This window comes from Dromaius novaehollandiae, chromosome 27, assembly GCF_036370855.1.
Source record: "Dromaius novaehollandiae isolate bDroNov1 chromosome 27, bDroNov1.hap1, whole genome shotgun sequence".
Classification (NCBI taxonomy): domain Eukaryota; kingdom Metazoa; phylum Chordata; class Aves; order Casuariiformes; family Dromaiidae; genus Dromaius; species Dromaius novaehollandiae.
In genome coordinates this window covers 973,539-992,021 of record NC_088124.1, presented here as the reverse complement: position 1 = coordinate 992,021, position 18,483 = coordinate 973,539, and the positions used below count along the sequence as shown (strand labels likewise).

Sequence of the window (18,483 nt, the reverse complement as noted above, 5' to 3'; positions counted from 1 at the left end):
CTTGAGGCTGAGAAACTTCAAACCAGGACCAAGAGATTGGGCACACAAGCTTGCAAACATGTCATATTTGTTTAGTGTTGGCAAGAAAGGCAATTCCTTTTTCAAAATTTTGGCTGTGAAGGAGACAGGTGTTCAACATGAGCAGTGTAATCCAGCCTGAAAGCAAAGTGCTTTGCACTGGGGACACTACAAAGGTCACGGAGGTTTGTGCTCTTTTGGGGAACCGCAGTCACTGGTGGCTGTGCAAGCTTGTGTGGATGCCCAAGCTCTCTCCCTCCCTGTCTCTCCCCTCGGGAATCTAGAGAAAATTGTTCCCATAATTAGGCCTCTGACAGCATAAACAGCACAGGGTCGTCTCTTTAATGTGTGCGAGCAGGTTGTAACCTGCCTCTTTGCAGTATGCAAGCTACCTAGCAGGCTGGGCTATTTGTCACTTGGGGGCTGTGATTTGGGGTAATTGCTCCTTTGATTGCTGATTTCCACATGGGAGGGAGTGTTGTCCAGGAGACGAGAGTGCTCGCCTGGAGGGGAGGTGTTTCAGCACGGCATCTTCAGCCTGCTCCCAACATCCCACCAGGCCTTGCCAGCTCCTCTGTTGAGGGTTGTCTGTCCTCACCTCCCTGGAGCTCCTGTCTGCCCCCGTGCCTCAGCCAGCAGCACTCCACACGTGTTCCCAGTTATATATGCCTTTTAGCTTGTTTCCTGGCAGCTGTTTGCCTTTATGTTCACGTGCCTGGTGTGTTTGTGGGACCCACACCCACTTGCCAGGTCGCTAAATAGAGCTGGGACCTCTAGGATTAGCAGCACAAGCACTAACAGTTTGGATCAAGGCCAGGCTTGTGCTCCCGGCCTCCAAGCAGAGTGGCAGGGAGCCATGTCTGCTGGCAGGACACATGCTGGGCCAGCTCGTGGCTTCTCAGCACTGTGGACACAACAGGACGTGAGGGAAAAACAGTTCTGCAGGGGGGTGTCACGGTTTCCCTGGGCAGCATCTCTGGGTGACTTGAGGAGCACAAAGCATCCTCCAGCCCTGGAAAAGGCAGCCATGACCCCCTGCTGCTCCTGCCTCTATTCTTGGCCATGTCACACCGAGACTACACCACCCCACTGGCTTACCTCTATCTTCCAGCTCATCTCCCTGCTATCCTTACCTCCTTCCCACTCCCAGGGCAGCCCAGCTTCTCTTCCCCAGGTGCAGAGCTCAGCGCTGAGCTGAGGAGCGGGCACAAGGGGAGGTACTAATCCCATCCACTTCACTTGATCCATCTTCCAGGGCAACTGCCAGTGTTGCTGAGATCCAGGATAGGCTGTGCTAACTTGCATGTTTGTGGAGATTGGTGGATGGGAGATGCCTGTGTCCATGCACATAGGCAGTAGCTTCACTTTCCTAGTGGGGTATGTGATAGAGGTGTGCACACAGCTCTGGGAGTGTGGGCTTTGGAGGCTTGCTGTACGTCCAGGACAACGATTGCATGATGCTGAGGGTAGTAGCCAGGTATCCCAGGCAAGGAAATATGACTGTCCCATGCCTCCGAGCGTAGGATAGGAAAGGATAGGTCTTCTGAGGTGTACTGCCCTGCAGGAGGGGTGTCCGCCAGGAAGGAATGCCTGCTTCCATGTCATTAGCTGCTGGGCCAATTTGTGCAAGAGACCCAAGACACAATGAGTTCCCTCAGTCAGTGGGCAGCCCTTCCACTGCCCGTTGTCACTTGTCAGCCTCTCTAGGACTTGGTTCCCTCCTCTGTCCCTCTCCTTCCCAGACTCTCCAGAAATCTCCCAGCCCGGCAGGCAGACACTAGCTGACTGCATCTTTAGAAGCCAAATCCTAGGAAATTCACTGAGATGGCTCCCTCATTTCTATTTAAAAGGGGACAATAAAACTTTAAGTGATGTTGCCAGTGTGACTTCCTCTGAGACATCTCTTCATTTGTTCCTTCCATGGGAAAGACTGAAGCTATGTTTCCAAATCTCTCTGCAAAAAATGGCTAAGCGGTGGCATTCGCTTATGCCTCTCATGTACAGGGAAATAGGGAGCTGCTCTTCCAGCAGTGAATGTCTGGTCCATATCACAGGAGCTCCACTCCAGGGCTGTTCAGGTCTAGGGCTTTAACCCAGGTCTACCTTTAGCATAGGCAGACTTGATTCTGCTGTATGCCCTGCTGTCCAACGGAGCTTATACCTTTATGACATTGGGGTTGGGAGGAAGAGGGAGCTCTGGATTAAAAGTGGCTGGTGAAAGAGGAAGAAAAGGGTCAGGTGGAAGTGGAGGATGGGAGCTGGAGCTGGCTGGCTTGCTTTGGAAAGTGTGCAAGTTCAGCGGATTTTGAATTCTGCTCTCCTCCCCTGCCCAGTGATTTCTGGGAACATTCCTCCAGGCTTTGATCTGCATTCCCAATACACTCCAAGTTGGAACAAACACGTGATTTACCAGCTCATGGTTTCTGTAGTTCAGTTACCACAGGCTCCCACCCCTCCTGTATCTTGGGCTTCTTGGTCATGCTACAACTCTCATGGCACACCCAAGGGATGTTTACTGGGCATGATCGCTCATGTCATGTGCTCAGGCAACATGATGATGCCCTTATCATTCACATTAGGAGGCAGGAACATTGCCCATTGGCAGGACAGGACAAACATGTATGTCCATATCCTGGTGGAATTTTCTCCTTGCCAAATCTTTGTTGTGCTTGTCGGTCTACCTCTTTGATCTCTTGCTCTAGTTCATTTCTCAGGCACTTACACTGTCAAGGCAGAATCTGTGCTCAGATAAATTCTCTTCACTCCTGTCTAAACAGTGACATCACGCCTAGACCTTGCCATCTCCTGGAAACACAAGGGACCAAGGGCTCCATGTTATGCTTGAGTGTAAAACAGGAATAAAGCCAATTAAGTCATGCAAGTGAAAACATGGTATATTTGAGAAAAGACTCAGGCTTGGACTCTCCCTTCCCACACAGGAATCTGCAGCTGGTCCTAGTTTGGTATTACCTGGAGGTGTCTCTAACAGAGTCTTTATTGCCTTACTCCACCACTGAGGAGGAGACTATGCAGGCCTATTCTTAACTCTGTTCTCCATGCTCCCACCGAATGCCTGTTCTAACTCAATAGATTGACGGCATTTGTTTCTCTTGTTTACGATCTTCAAGCCAGTTTTCAACCCACACGGATGTTCATATGCAAGCTGGTTTGGATTAATTTGCCAAGTAAGAATTAATAAGACACACCTCCTTAGTGAACAACCCAATACAGTACACTAAATGCATTTACTCCATCCCCTTATAATAAAAGCTGTCGAGGTTTTCAGGGGATATTTGCTCCTTCCAAGCCTTCACTGTTGCTTTGAATTTTTACTCTACTGTGGGGCCCCACTTGGAATACCCCAGAACAGAGCTAGCCATTTAGAAGGGAGTTTTGTGGAAAATCAGGGTGAGTTATACTCAGTTGCAAGGATTTTTGAGATGCTGAACACTACCCTTAGCCCAAATGGCAAAGAACAGGAACTAAAGTCTCTAAAATTTTAGAAACATATTAAACTTGTTTTGGGCCAAATCAGTAACTTTGCTCCATCATTTAATGTGCACAATGGAGAACCCTGCAGAAGCCCTTTTCTCATGTCCCCACCTGTACTTTGGCCAATGCCTGCCTCCACGCTATGCTAGCTTTCACAGAGTTGACCACTGGAAGGCTTCTTCAGAGGAAATATCCTCTGACCCTCCCTGTGCTGTCACATGCACTGATTTGGTGACCAATGTTTTCCTCTGCTGAGGAGGAAATGTCAACCAGGAGGACAAAATATCCTAGATAAAATTCCCCTTGTCACTAACAAGTTGGAGGTGAGCCACAGCAGTGTGCTCAGTCACAGTGTCCCGGTGCCTTCTCGGACACAGGAGTTAGGCCGTGTCCTGGAGGGGAACAAGAGTCCCCAAACATTCAGAGCAGCTGCAGCTCACAGAAAGAGCAGTACTTCTCAGCCACAGGCAGGCTATCTGGGAATGGAGCGCTGTGCCAGGCGAGGCGGCTGCCAAGGGAATGGTGATGACTCTCCAGGCTTTGGCGTGGCAAGGCAGGGTCCTGCTGCCTTGCAGAGATGGCCGGGATTGCACAAGGTCACAGTCCCGCAAGTGTCTGTCCCTCTACCAGAGACTGCTGCAGCCTGTGCTGTCACAGGAATATCAGGACACCTACCAAAGCTACTCTCCCAGGAGTGCCCTGCCCTAGACATGTTACTTCACTGCTCCAGGAAAGGCATTTCCCTGTGGTGCCAGCATACTCAAACATTGCCCAGAAATCTCAGCACCCCTTGACGCAGCAGAGCTATCACTTCAGAAAGAGTCATTTAATGGAGTGACAGCCTGCACTGGACAATACTCCAGATGGATGTCACAGATGTCCATGAGCTGGAGTGAGTGGCTCCAACACCAGGCAGGGGAATACTGACGCAATGCTGATGCTCTGTAGCCCACCGCAGCTCCACTGGCCCTTGCACCCCCATAGGAAGAGGATGAGGAAGAGGGGGTCTTCTCTGTGGGAGGGGAGGAAGACAGGGCTACTCTGGTCCCATTCCCAACGCACATGTTGGCATTTTGTTTCACTTTGCTCTTATGCTGTCGCTTCGCCTCCAGTCCATTATGCATGGGATAGGGAATACTCTGCAAGGAGAGGCCACGGCATGGATCCTGAGCCTGCTGTTACTGAACCGAACCAAATGCACAGGCAAGGCACTCCCCGTGACAGTGAGTCCCTCTGCCCCCAGGGCCTCATAAGAGGCAGGTGAAAGAGCCAGTGGCTGGGAAGGGGTCTGATCTTGCCGCTGTGCCCTGAAGCAAGAGGTGAATGGCAATGAACACCTGCCTTTGGCTGCAGTTTCTCTACTTGGCACCAAGCACTTGCGTTTGGATTCAAAGCACAGTAACAAAGCCCTTGCCGGCAAACACATTTCAACATGTTATTATTCCCAGGCTGGCTTTCAAGATCCTCTTTCTATTCCTTCTGTACTGATTGCTCTTGTTTCTCTTGGCTCCCAGCTCTGGCTTTTCAGGCTTCATTAACTGGAATTTATTAGCAACTTTAAACAATCTTCCTGCTGCCAGAAAGAAAGAAAGAAAGAAAAAGAAAGAAAGAAACAAAGAGGAGTCATACTAAACTCCAGGCTGCTCCCTGTCTGTGTGAGGCCCATGTCTGAACACCCCTCTTCCAGTGGCACTAGGACAGGCTTTCTTTGGAGGGAAGAGTCGGTGAGTGCCTGCACTGGGAACATGCCTGCTTCCTGCACTGCCTCTCTTGTCTGCTGTGAGCGCAGTTAGCTCTGTTTCACCACTGAAGCTAGAGGCAGGGTGGTGACAAAGAGCAGAGGAAGTCTTGGGAGCCAGAAATGCAGACTGACAGACGGCCATCAGAAAGGCACCTTCGGAGGGCAGTCCTTGGTGATGTTGCCTCTTCAAAGTTGGTTGAAACTGAAGAATCTGGTCTCTTTGGAGCCCTGGAGCTAGAGTGCTAATTGCATCCATAACACCTTCTTGAGCAGCTCAGAGTAAAAATTAATGACTAACAGGATCTAGAGGATCTAGGGCACCTGAAAGGCTCATTCTTGTCACTGAATGGATGGCTAAATAGAGGCATTGGTGAGGAAAATTGCTTTCCCAAGACCATACAGTGAGCAAATGGTAGAACTGGAGAAGTCCTAGTGTCCTCATCCGTGCTCGTCTGTAACCACAAAGCTGCCTCTGATCCCTTGTGAGACACGGCCATTTGGTCTGCAGATGGGAGCTGAGCCAACAAGGACATGGCCTCGTGGGGCCACAGGCTGACTGGACCCGGTGATGTGGCCTGGTTGACTGCTTCATTGTGCAGCCTCTTGCTAAAGAGCCTCATGCACCACTGTGGTTTAACCTGCTGCCCTGCATCCCCCACCGCCCAGCAAGGGTGAATGCAGAGGGCTGCCACACTTGAGGCTCAGGTGAATTCATGGCCAGCTGCGCTCCACAGCAGCCTGAAGGAGTGGGTGCTTGAGGTGGCACATGTGTCCTCAGTGTCCATGGGACACACATCTATCTCCTTTTGCAGTATTCTTCCCCCTTCCCTTTATTCCTGTTCCTCACTTGAAGCCCAGATGACCAGCTTTATGTACAAGCTGAGCCCTGAGTCCGGCTGATCTCTGACTTTCATGAAACTCCATGTTTATGGGGAGCCTCAAGTGGTGCTAAAATAGATGTAGAGAAAAAGGAGGCATTATAAAAGGTGACAGGTTAAAAAAATCCCAGATCTTCTCTAAGCTGCTTTGCCCAAGAGATATTGGAGATAGATTTAATGAGAGGGATGACTGGCAGCAACAGAACAGGAGAGAGGAGTTATGAGCAGTTTGTGGAGGAGGAACATGGACTTTCTGGGACTTTCAAAGAATAGGAGGGACAGATCACACCCATATATGTTCAAGGGCCAGGGGTGACAGGGAGTCTTGGGGATGTTTCTGAGTATTAGAGCAAGAAAAAGTGCTGTCCCTAACAAACAATAGTTTCCAGGGAACCTGAAGAGATCTGAAAATCTGTCTTGAAGTTGGCAAATATTTTTGGCTGAAGAAAATGTAATTTTTTTTTCAAAATGTACAAGCATTTTTTTTAGGCATCTTTGGAACAAAGCTTTTCAGCTTTCACTTTGAAATGCCATTTTCTTTTCAAGTTTGACCCAAAGTAAAACAATGTTAAGAAGTAACCTGAAAATGCAACAAAACATTTTGTTTCAGGTCAAATGAACTGTTTTGCATTGACTGAAGCCCCAGATCACCAGTTTTACCTCACCCTGAATTGAATTTTGCAATTTTTCTCTTCACTTGCTGAGTCCTCAAGCCTGTTACCCAATTTATCAAGGATGTACCAGGGAACACAGGAGGGCCCAAGGCAGGCTGGGGCAGGAAGGTCACCCAAATACCTGGAGCTGAGAAACCTGCTGAAAGGAGGTTTCACCTTACTAAGATGAATAATTGCAGCAAGGACAAGTTTTTTTAGCTCCATCTCCCAGACCTCCTAGTAAGCACTTCACTCTGCCAAAATCAGCTTACTCCCTTCTCTTCTACCCTTATCTATACTGTCCCTTATCCATCCCCTATCACTGCAGCCCACAATTCCAAACCAGTCTTGCCCTGGATTGCACCATTGCTACCTACTCTGACTTGCCCTCCAGCCCCATTTCTGCTATTGGTATCTTCAAACCTCTTCTCCAGGTCTGAGGGGGCTGCAGCAGAGCTGCCTTCTTTCTTGTAAGCCCTTCTTGGCCTAGAAATGAGGCAGGTTGTCAGGACTTCCTCCTCCCCAGGAGGCATTAAGACGGAGATACCTGGATGGTCCCTCATTTTTCAGCAGGGCTTTCTGGCCTTTGCTGCGTGCCCCAGCGTGGGCAGTTCTGCCATGGTGGGAATGACAGAAGGCTTGGTATCATGTGCTACACGTCACCTTTAGGGTGATAGTAGATACAAGGGAATATGTTCAGGATAGTCAAAATATGCAGAGGTTTTAGCTGTGAAACCTGAAAAAAACTCTATTGAGGACATGCAAGCAGACAAGCCTTGTAAGTAGCCAAATCTTTGGACTGCCCATGCTTGCACAAAGGGTACTCCCCTCCTCAATGTGAAGGTCCTGATGTAATGTTTTCGAATGAAAGTTTGGTACAGTTATAGGTGACATGACAGGCTTATGTATAATATTTATCTAGATGCTGTTGTTGAGAGAATCACTTTTCATTCCTGATATTAAATAAAAATATTTCCTTACTTCATTGATTTCATATCAATTACTTGATTTCTATATATAGGATTACTATATTATTGCTGTCAAATTCAAGCATAAACTTGGGTATGCATAGGCATACAATGCTGCAGTTTCTATTCCTATTCCTAATTATGGTGTTTTTTCCTAGTCAAAATACCTTTCCTTTCCAAAGGAGGAACTGTGGCATTTTGAACCTCTAGTGAAATGTTCTCTAACAACTTCCAATTATTTTTCAGATTTTCCTGTTTAGATTTTTCCTCTTAGTCTGTTTCATTCATAATTATTTTTGGCTGTGGAAAGCTGGCTCTTTTGGATTCTATGACTATTTATTCAGTGCTGGTTAAGACTGTTCTGTTTGTATATGACATGTAATCAGGACATGATTGCTTGCAGCAAGACAACCATTAATTGTATACAACAGGGAGTACAGTCTCCATGTGCAAAAAGCAGTACTACCCCAGTGAATGATTTGGGTGTCCACACTGCAACACAGACGCTGAAAAAATGGAAAGAAAAAGTTTTCAGATGGATGCAAGGTCTTGAAAACCCACCTTCTGTAGGTAGCTCGAGCTGCGAAGCTAAAGAAGAATAAAAAGTGACTCCTGCACAGTCTGTAAATGCCAAATGGTAAAGGGCATACTGGTAGCGGGGGCTCCTTATAAGCAGCCCAATGCAGAGCAAGGTCTAATGAATAGAAGCCATAAGCAGGTGAAGACCAAAGATGACCAAAGCAAATCTCTATAAAAGTTAAGAAATTTACCACTGGGATAATAACAGACTCTTTCAGTCCAGCCTAGACAACTGCTCAGCCCAATTCGTGGGCAGCATCTTTGGCTGGGGTTCCCTAGTCTGTCACAACAGGATCAGCACAGGCAATCTTCAATGTCCCAGGCTGCACAGGCAGACCTTTTATCTCATGCACCTTTCCTTCTACCCCATGATTTTTCATTTCCCAGGTGGTGATCTGGGGAAGATTATCAACTCCAGGGGCTGCCAGCTGCAGTCTATTTGAAACTAATAATCTGTAGTCTGATTTGATAATTGCGAGATCTGACCTGTTATGGAAACAATGAAAACTGATATCTGGTCTGGTTTCTTTAGGCAATACTGAGTGTTCGGAGAAGTAACTTTGCCTCTGTGTATGTGTATTCACATAAGTATGTGCACACATGTGCAAGCTCTTCTAAATGCACACACACAGGACTTTCTGCTCATGACTGTGCTGTCTGAGTGCTACACACAGTTACACAGCATTGAAGCTCGTAGCAGTAAGGTGTTAGGCAGAAGAGGAGCAGATCAGCACCCTGATATGTGCATATCACTGGCATTACACAATATTATGGGATGCTTTTGATTCAGGGTCACTCAGCTGCCTTCACAAATATTAACACAGATAGCTGAACACATGGGATAGTGTTTATTGACTCTCTGGGAGATGTAAATGCCTCTATTCAGGGCAGTGCAAATTCCTTTTCTGTAGGAAATTCTGACATTTTGGAAACTAACGTTGCTGAAATGTTAGTGCTTTTTGTGAAAGTGGTTGCAAGGAGTGATTCAGTAAAGTCAAAGTGTTTCATTTAGACTCAGATTAAGCTGTTGTAACTGTTATAGGTACACTAAGTTTACAACATATACATCAAATGCACTAGCATTTCATTCTATGTAATAATAGTGTTTTGAAGAAATTGCATTTTCCAGCAGAAGCTGTTGTGTTGAAAGGAACAACAGCATGAGAACAACACCTGGAGGTATTTCTCACGGTCAAGTGGAATAAGACCATACAGGTGCAATTTACCTATGCAGAATGTCCAGTTTAAATCTTCTGCCCTCCAGGCTCCTATTTTTGGGGCTCCCAAGGGATTCCAGTGGTTTCTGATGCTGGTGGTTAATTTCACACTTTCAGAAGTGGGGCCACTGCTTCACTGACACACAGCCACATGCTGATTCCCTGGGATTGCTGCTGTGTCTGAGTGTGCCTGCTCAGACTGCTGTACTCACTGGTGCATGATGGGACACCCCAGCCTCTGGAGCAAATGCTGCTTTTTTGGACTTCCATTGCCTAGGCTCATTGCAGTCCCAAATGCAAAGTGACCAGGAATTGACATGTCTCTGGACTGCAGATGGCTGTGAGGAGACCCTGTAGGCAGAAAGGTGAATGAAGCTACTTGTTTGTGTGGTTCTGTTCTGGTGGAAGGTATTAATTTTTTGCCCCCTTTGGCATAATGGATTGGCACTTCTTTTCTTTTGGCATCTGGCCTGTGCACCTAAAGGTATTATCCTCAGTCAAGCTCCTACAGCTCCAGCAACAATTAAACCCTCTTCCAGCTATGCAGCCCCCTTCCATCCCAGCCTTTAACTCCAATGACAGACAACATTGGGGATTGTTACCAAAGCCACAGGCACCTCTCCAGCTTGCTCCCACCTGACCATGCTCTGCTCCGTGTGGTTGCTCTATACTTACAGCTCCTCCAGGAAGCGCAGGTGGTAGAGAGTCCTGGGCTGCAGCCAGCTAATGTTGTTCATGCTCAGATCTCTAAAAAGGAAGAAAGACAGAAATCTCTGATCAGTTACTTTTACTTATTTGCATAGAATAAATCCCTCTGCCAGGCTGTGTGCCACTTTTCCGCTGCTAAGGGAGAAAACATTTTGGAGAGAGAAACCCTTTCAAGCTCCATCATTAGCATCTTATCATAGGCCAGGCTCTGCCTGCAACATCAGCCTGCGGAGTGGATGGAAGGAAGTAACCACGGTGAAGTAATCACTTCTTCAGTGTGGTCTGCTTGAGCTTCTCCAGGTTAGAGAGCAAATTATGGCAATTCCTAACAGCACAATGAGTATTAGTGTCTCACACATTCCTGGGACTGGACAGGAAGCCCAATGATACTGGAATACTACACTACGTACTTGGGCCCAAAAGCACTTTTCTGTCACCACTAGTCATGCCAGCCCTCACAGACAGCTCTTCTGGGAAACACAGCTGTTTTTGAGGAGACAGAAAGCTGTGGAAGAAGGGTTGCATCCTATCGAACAGGCCTGCTCTAAACTGGAAAAACTACAGGACAACACCTAGAATATAGGCCTTAAGCCTGCTCTGTGGGTGACAAGGTCTAAGTTTAGGGTGCGGGGGGAATCTGATTATGCTTATTTTAGTCTCTGCGGTTTCCAGTTAAAGGCTCACTTTCTATCTGCTTAGGGTCTGATAAACTCTCAGCGACGGAGATTGTGCAGGGACCCAAAGGGTCCAGGACATCTGCCGAGTCTCAAACCCTTGACCCATACAAAGTCACTGTGTGTTGTCCTCAGCGGGAGCTAGAATTCTGGGGCTGTCATGGTCTCAGGATATAAAGGTAGCAAAGTCTGCAGCATATGGTGCATTAGACTGGCTAATAGTTGGAAAAAAAGAAGGATGCTTTTGGGCTCAGAGGTTCTTCAGGAGGCCTGGTACTTTATAGCTGCAACCCTGCCCTAACGGGCAACTACATATAAAGGTAACAGCATTTGTTATTACAGAAATGTAGAGCAAGTTGTGTTCAGATGACTGCATGTGAGCATCAATTTTAAAACTATGAGGAACAATGAGGCTGAATCACATGCTGGCATATTTAAAAACAATGGGAATGAATGGGTCATCTCCCCTATTGAGCAAAGCACTAAAGATGTCCTAGTCAAATGCCATCTAAGGCTCTGGCTGGAGCTGTGTGAGGCAGAGGGGCTATTTTTGATCATTGTATATATGCAGGATAGCATTTGTCTCCTTCAAACTGTAGACTAGGTGGGAAAGACAGAGCCCCCTCTCTTGTAATGTAAGAATAAGGAGGCACAAGATAAAAATGAATGAATTTTACTTTACTCCTTCTTCCAGTAAATCTCATGAGCCTAAGGGAAGACATGACCCACCAATGTCAGTGGGAATCTGTCTTGGAGTTGTAACCACCTGGGGATGGATAAATGAATGGAGGAAGGGCGTTTATACCAAGAGCAAGAATTGAAACTAAGTTAGAAGTATGAAGGAGGAAAATGTCCCTGAACAAAACCCAACCACATAAGAGGGAGCTCTCCAACCTGGCTGCTGTCTTCTCAACACACTGACATTTTAACTGAGACCTTGAAGACTTAACACACAACACTGCAGCACTGCTACTGCTTCAAAGGTCACATATCAAATGCCCTGGAGCATCATGGGTTGGCTTTGGGCCCTGAGTCGGAAATCGCTTCAATGGAAAACAGGTTTATCGAAAAAATATTCTAATTGATTTGTGTTCTTTAGCTAGAAAATTCCAGAGTTTTGCTAGTAATGAAATTTAAGGTTTTTTTGGGGGGGGTGGTTCGTAGTTTTGCACAGTTTTCCACAAAAACACAAACATTTTGACTAGAACCCCTTGGCACTGGTGGAGACTGGATACACCTAGGGAGGGTATAAAACCTGCCACCACATTTCATTTGAAGGCATGTCCTGTGACAAAACTGGATAGTTTCATGAGCTCTGTTTTAAGAAACTCCTGTCAAAGTTTATTTTTCTTTAAAAAATTCTCATCTCCAAAAATGTGGTGGAAAAATCCCCAAGTAGTCTATGAGAATTTGTAATTCTGTTGTCAGAATGAATGCAAAGTAAGATTACTGTCTGTACTGTTTGGTGTCCAATGCTGTGCTTTACATTTGGGTAATACTATGATATAATAGAAGGGTTAAAGTATTATTTTGTGCAGCTTCTATTTTTATTTTTAAATCCCTAAGGGCAGTTGCTACTTAGCACCCATTAAAACATACATTTTTTTTACATCAAAGTGTCTCCTGTTTATGTTGTAATGAATCAGTCTGATGTTTTGACATGTTGTGAAATAATGTAAAAATAAAGAAAAATAACGTAAAATGAAAGACTATGAAACAAAACACAGATCTGAAACATGAAAAATCTGCTTGAAGTTCTGACACTTTTCCCTTAAGTTGCCTTCTGCTGGCAATTTAGGGAATACAGTTTGCTCACTGCAGAAGCCACTTGCCGAATCTCATATCACAGTGTTTTGGGTGTCCAGCCCTTCCTATGTACGATGGGGACAGCAATCTGTCCCGCAACCTGGGCTGGTGGGGAGAGGTCACACGGAGACGTGGCACTTGGCATCAGTCATATCCTGCTGCACAGAGGTGCACAGTGTGCGGCTGGTAGTAATGGGGAGGACAAAGATGTTTCAACCCCCTCTTTTCTTCCTGGTAAATCTGTGTCTCCAGACAAAGCCATTCCCATTGATCAGTACCTATACCGCCTAACGAGAAACAAAATGCACTGGTTTCTTGAGAAATGTTCCTAAAGGTAAAGAGAGAAACACTGTCGTCCCATCACTCCATCAACCTCACAGCTTCACTTTACTTCACGAGGTTTTTCTTTCAATGGTCTGTTCCCTTCCCCCATCCTTTTGCATTAATTCTCCCATGTAATGTCAGAGTGGAGTAAGTTCCATGGGGCCCCACACCAGCACCTCTGGAGCGGTGGACATCACAGCGGGCTGGTGTGGTGGAGTCCCTGGACTAGCCATGGCATCAGGGTAGCATGGAGGGGATGGAGCAAGGACAGATGGTGTGAAGGAAGACAGAGTGCCTCTGAGGCTGGAAGCGAACTTCCTGAGCGTGGTCTTGGACTTAGTGATTTTCCTAGTCACTAAAGTATGAGACGTTTCTCCACAGGCTTTCCATGCCTGTGTGAAAGTTGAGGCATAGAATTCCTGCCTGAAGTGGTGTGGGAGTAAATGTTTGACTTATTACTCATGTAAAGATGTTGTTGACTTATTGCTGTATTTTCCCAAGCTCATGCTTTTCCTCTTAGTAAAGTTTCTTATGTACATTCCCAGTGCATGCAAGAGTGGAAATACTTCCTGTCAAGGTAATCAGGGAAGCTATTTATCTCTTTGAACATCGAGGGGTGGTTACTTGAGCCAGCCTCATTTAGTTCATTTTAAAAGGAACCCACGGTATTTGAAACTGGCTTTTTTTTTTTTTTTTTTTTTTTCTTTTTCCCCTGGAGACACCTGGCAGAAGAATTAGGGATTCGTGGACAACATGGATCAGGGACTCTTCTGCCCTTTCTCAGCTCTGTCAGTTACTTTGGCTTTGCAAAATGGCTCTCTCTTTTGAGTGACTAGCATCTACTGGAGACAAATGAATGTTGGGTTACTCATATCTAAGCACAGATATTGTCATTTGCACTGCAGAAGCAACCACACAGATGGGGACCATGCTGAAGCAAGTATTATACAAAACCACAGAAGACATAATTCAGATCCCAAAGTCCCTTAAACCTGAAAGGAGTCAGAAAGGTAGGAGACGAAACAGGTAGGGTGGCAAAGCTTTATGCTGGCTTGCAATGTAAGACCAGCAAAGGAACTGTCCAATCTCTTGCCTTTGATCTCAATGCACTGCTCATGAGACTACACTGCACTGGCACTTACCACACTGGGACAAGCCATCCCTATCCTATCCCAAAGCTCTCTGTTCCTCTTTCCCCAACTTTTGGCCTGACTGTCGTCCCTGCAAGCTGTCAATTAATGGCTGGAAATCTCTCATTGTTGAATTATTTTGTGTGGCTGTGGTCTGAAATCCTGACGGTAGAGGGACACAATTTCCCAAAACTGAAACCCTGTTCTCGTCTCACCCATAGTTATCCATAAAAAAATGTTTTTTAAGGCCTCTTGCATCATGTGCTCAAATTACCTATGTTTTCCAATGGCACTGTACCAAAGCCATCATGGCTGTAATTAGTGTGATTTAACACCCCCCTCCCCCCTTCCATAACTAATTCTAAACATTCATTGTAAGCATTTCTAACTTGTACCTGCAGGAAAACTGAGACACAGTTCATGGAGATTGAGCCCATGTGATTCAGCCTCAGACCTTAAAAGTCCTCTGGCCCTCGAGGGGTTCCTTAAATTATTTGCTTTGATGTCACCTTCTTTCATGAACAACTTTTGATTATTGGCTGATTAGCTGGTCTTCCTTACCAAAAAATGATGTGATACAGACCATGCTTTGGGTGCTCCAGTAAGACCTGTCAGGTCTGTACCAGTGCTACAGGATGGGTGCCACAATGTTTTAGGTGAGGGGTGATATGAGCCTCAAAGATCAAAAGAACTTTTCTTTAGCGTAATTGCTCAGGCAAGTGGGATGCCAGCTGCTATGGTGGTACTCTGAAATATGCGGCAGTGAATGTCCCTGCAGGGAGCAGAACAGTCACAGCAGGCTCTGTCCAGCTCTGGTGAAGGCACCTACGGTCCTTGTAGAAGGTCATGCTCTTATGCCAAAAGAGAAGTTTTTAAAGTTACAATATCTGGGCCTGCCTGAAAGGCATCTTGTGATCCTTCTCTAAGATAGGCCCAAGTGATACTCCCCCAGGATGTACCTCTAGGAGCAGGGGGGCTTGATGTGCCTCACTCAGACTCTAGGGGTCTAAAAGCTAGCTGCTGAAGTGGAATGAGATGACTGCTCTGCCCATCACTCCCAAAGTTTCTGATAAACCTCTTCCCAGGCTGCATGCAAAGTGTTTCCTCAAAGGCACACCATAATATGAATTACAAACAGAGGTTAGCAGACCTGAAGTAAAACAGAATGAAGCCACACTGGAGCAACGCGATGAGATTGCAGCTGCTCCATCAGAAATGTTTAAAGGTGAAATCTGCAGTGATATTGTTTCAGCTGAGGACAGGTGCGTATCCTGAAAGCCAAATGTGCATCTGGTTCAAGATCTGCAAAGTGCGTATGACCAGATAAATGCTGGTCTCCTGGAGGCCATCACAGGGCTGGGATATTTTCTGCAGAGAGCAGCTCCTCACTCTGCTCAATGAGTATAGTCCCAAGCCACCTCTTTCTGCTCCAAAAGGGTAGAAAGTCTGGTTGTTAGCTCCAGTTCCCTAACGTGCACTCCATGGGTCCCTCTGTCACCTGGCCGTACCAGCAGCCTGTGTTGTCGTGCTATGAGAGAAGGGGAAAGTAGCTGCCTTCAGGCAGACCTTTGCTTTATAAAGTTTCTGCGAGGTGAGAGTGTGGTTAGAGGGGCAGACCTTCAGGGACTCAGGAGGGGGTACATGGGGTTCCTCACTGTTCCACCTTGATGTCCCATACAAGTGGTGATAGCTAGAAATCATGGCAGACATTGCCCAAGCCACTGGGTGGGATCTTCACAGTGTTTAATAAAATGAACCTTGTGCTCTTCCTTTGTAAGGAGACAAGGTTGCCCCAAAGAACATACCTGGCTGCTATCCTTGGGTTTTGAGTCTACAGGAAGATACTAAGCATCCCAAATGGTGACCATCTTCTCAATCCCCACATTGAACCACTATACCAATATCTTTGCATTTTCCAAGAAGTGCAGGATATTCATGTGCTCCCATTCCAGCACAGACTCAGTAACTCCGGTCTCTTTCAGTGCTGGTGCCGAACACATGGGTTCCTGCATCATGAAACAGAGCTTCCTCATGCTCAGGCAGTTGAGTTTGTAAGATGACTGTGAAGAGAAGCTAATGACCTGGTATCCTCTTGATTAATTAATTGCACAATTATAGCACTAAGGCCTCCTGGTTCTGGTCCAGCAGTCTGTTTTCTGTGTGCACAAAACCAGAGCAAAATTCTCATCCTTGTCCCAGAATGGTACAACATTGGACCCATTCTTGGAAGGCATGGAGAACTCTTGTCTTGATGAAATCACTGGAAGATGAGCAGTGTCTCTGTCTGTCTTCTGGCCACTCTCATTCTTATTAGCATCCAGCAAAAAAGGTACAATTACATCAGCTTTAAAAAAGAAGCCCAAAGGCAATAAATGACGGTTTTAGAAATTCTTCAAATCGTGCTAGAGTGATTCATAAAGGTTTTTGTTATCTCCTTTTCTCTTTATCTTTAAATCTCTGAAGTCACCACCAAATGCCTGAATTGCTTGGGGTAAAGTTGGGGTTGTGGGTAGAATGGTTCTTGGAACCATAGAGCTATCTGAAAATTTTCCTGAAAGCCTGCAGGTTGAAAATTACACTAAGGCTGGTCTCCATAAAGAAAAGGAGAAAGGGAAGAAAAAGAGATCAAAGCAATAAGAGCTCATTTGCATTACACCATATCTGGAGGCACCGGCCCTGCTTCAATCCTATATCACTATAATAGGCAAGAGCAGAACATGTTTCTACTCCCACCTCTCCATGTTTGAAAATACATCAGTCATCTTAGATCATCCCCCATGTGTAGGCCCTATCCGAGATCTCCACAATGTTTCAATAATAAAGGCTCCACCAAGGCCAGTTTGCCTGGGTGAGATTAAGCCCATCCCTACACCAGCAGGTCTTCAGAAGTCTGCTCTGTGCAGTGACCTATGGCAAACATAGCTCTCATACAGCACTGACTCCTCCACTTCCAGCTCCTCCTGTAACTGTCCTGACTCTGCACTGAGTTATGTGCCCTCCATGCATGAAAGCAGCAAGGAGCTGAGCAGAGGAGGTAGCGCAGTTCTGCCCTTGGGAATGATTAACATGAGAACAATAGGAGTAATGTTTAGAAACCATCTGCCAGGCCAGAGCTGTCAGTGAATACTGTCTCATCCCAGGGCCTGCAGGGTCTGCCACGGGAAGGTCTATCCCTAGAAAGCAGAGGAGAACGCAAGAGAGTGTGGGGGGTGAACACTGAAGGAGAAGGGAGAATTGGCAGAACAGACTGCAGCCACATGGGAGCAGATATGGCTGAAAGGCAGAAAGCAGCTGCATCCAGAATATGCTGTGCTGTGGGACAGAGATGAAATTCAGATCAGAATGTAAGCGCATTTTTTCCAAAAAGTCAAAATTTGAATCTTGCTAAACATATTCAGGGAGTCTTTTCTCTGGGGCTCCCTGTTGCTGGACAGCAACTGTCCTGGTTTACAGAGGATTATAGAGTCTGCATGGTGATAAAAGGGGAAAGTATTTGTACTGTGACAATGCAGAGAGAAGACTACTTTTCCTGCCAGATACGGCTTTTGTAAGCATGCTGGCATTTGACATCCTCCAGACTAGAAGACCACTCTTGTATGAGTGCCCTGCTGCTTCCAGTGCTTTTTTGGATAAAGCTGATTTGGCTGGAATAGGAGAGTATATCTCGTACTCCAAGCCAAGAGGGCTGAGACAAGTCTCTGGGGGGCATAAAGGAACCCAGAGCATCCTTGCAACACCTGTGCTTTCACCTCTCAGATGGAGCAGCCAATGCAGCAGGCTGCTTTAGGTAGGTTGCTGGGCAAGCACTGGATTGTGCTCTTTGACCTGATTGTGTGAGTTCACATTTCCGGTGGGTCCCATGAAACAGAAGCACTGAAAGAATTTTTTTTCTTTAAATGTTAGAATTGTTTATTTAATTCTTTAACAAAATTAAAAAAAGGCTTCTCCACTTTTGACATTAAAACAATTGTCACAGAGAAGACATTCCAAATCAAAAGTAATTTGGAATAAAAATCAATACCTTTCTGTCCTGGAAGTGTCCAAACAGAACGTTACAGCCTCTCTAAAACTTTGTTTTTACATTTTTGCCTCACATTATGGGATTCGTAGTTGTCCAGTGTTTGAAAGGGGGTCAGCTTGAACCTTTTCCTTAGTGTGAGCATATCAAAAACACCAAAAGGAATTTTAAATTAAAAAAAATAATGCTGGAACATGAATGAGAACAAGGACATTTTTTTAAGGCAGAAAAAATGGGTTTGCAAACAAACGTTCTTTCTGCCTCCGGTGTCCTTTGG

General features: G+C 46.0%; 1 protein-coding gene across 1 annotated transcript in view; it reads right to left on the bottom strand.

The window, feature by feature from the left end:
- The window catches only part of LGR6 (leucine rich repeat containing G protein-coupled receptor 6), a 157,524-nt gene that overhangs the window by 93,973 nt on the left and 45,068 nt on the right, over positions 1 to 18,483 (bottom strand). Inside the window, exon 2 of the mRNA XM_026101270.2 lies at positions 10,222 to 10,293. Coding sequence (XP_025957055.2) covers positions 10,222 to 10,293 — 72 coding nt within the window. The remainder of the gene's footprint in view (positions 1 to 10,221; positions 10,294 to 18,483) is intronic.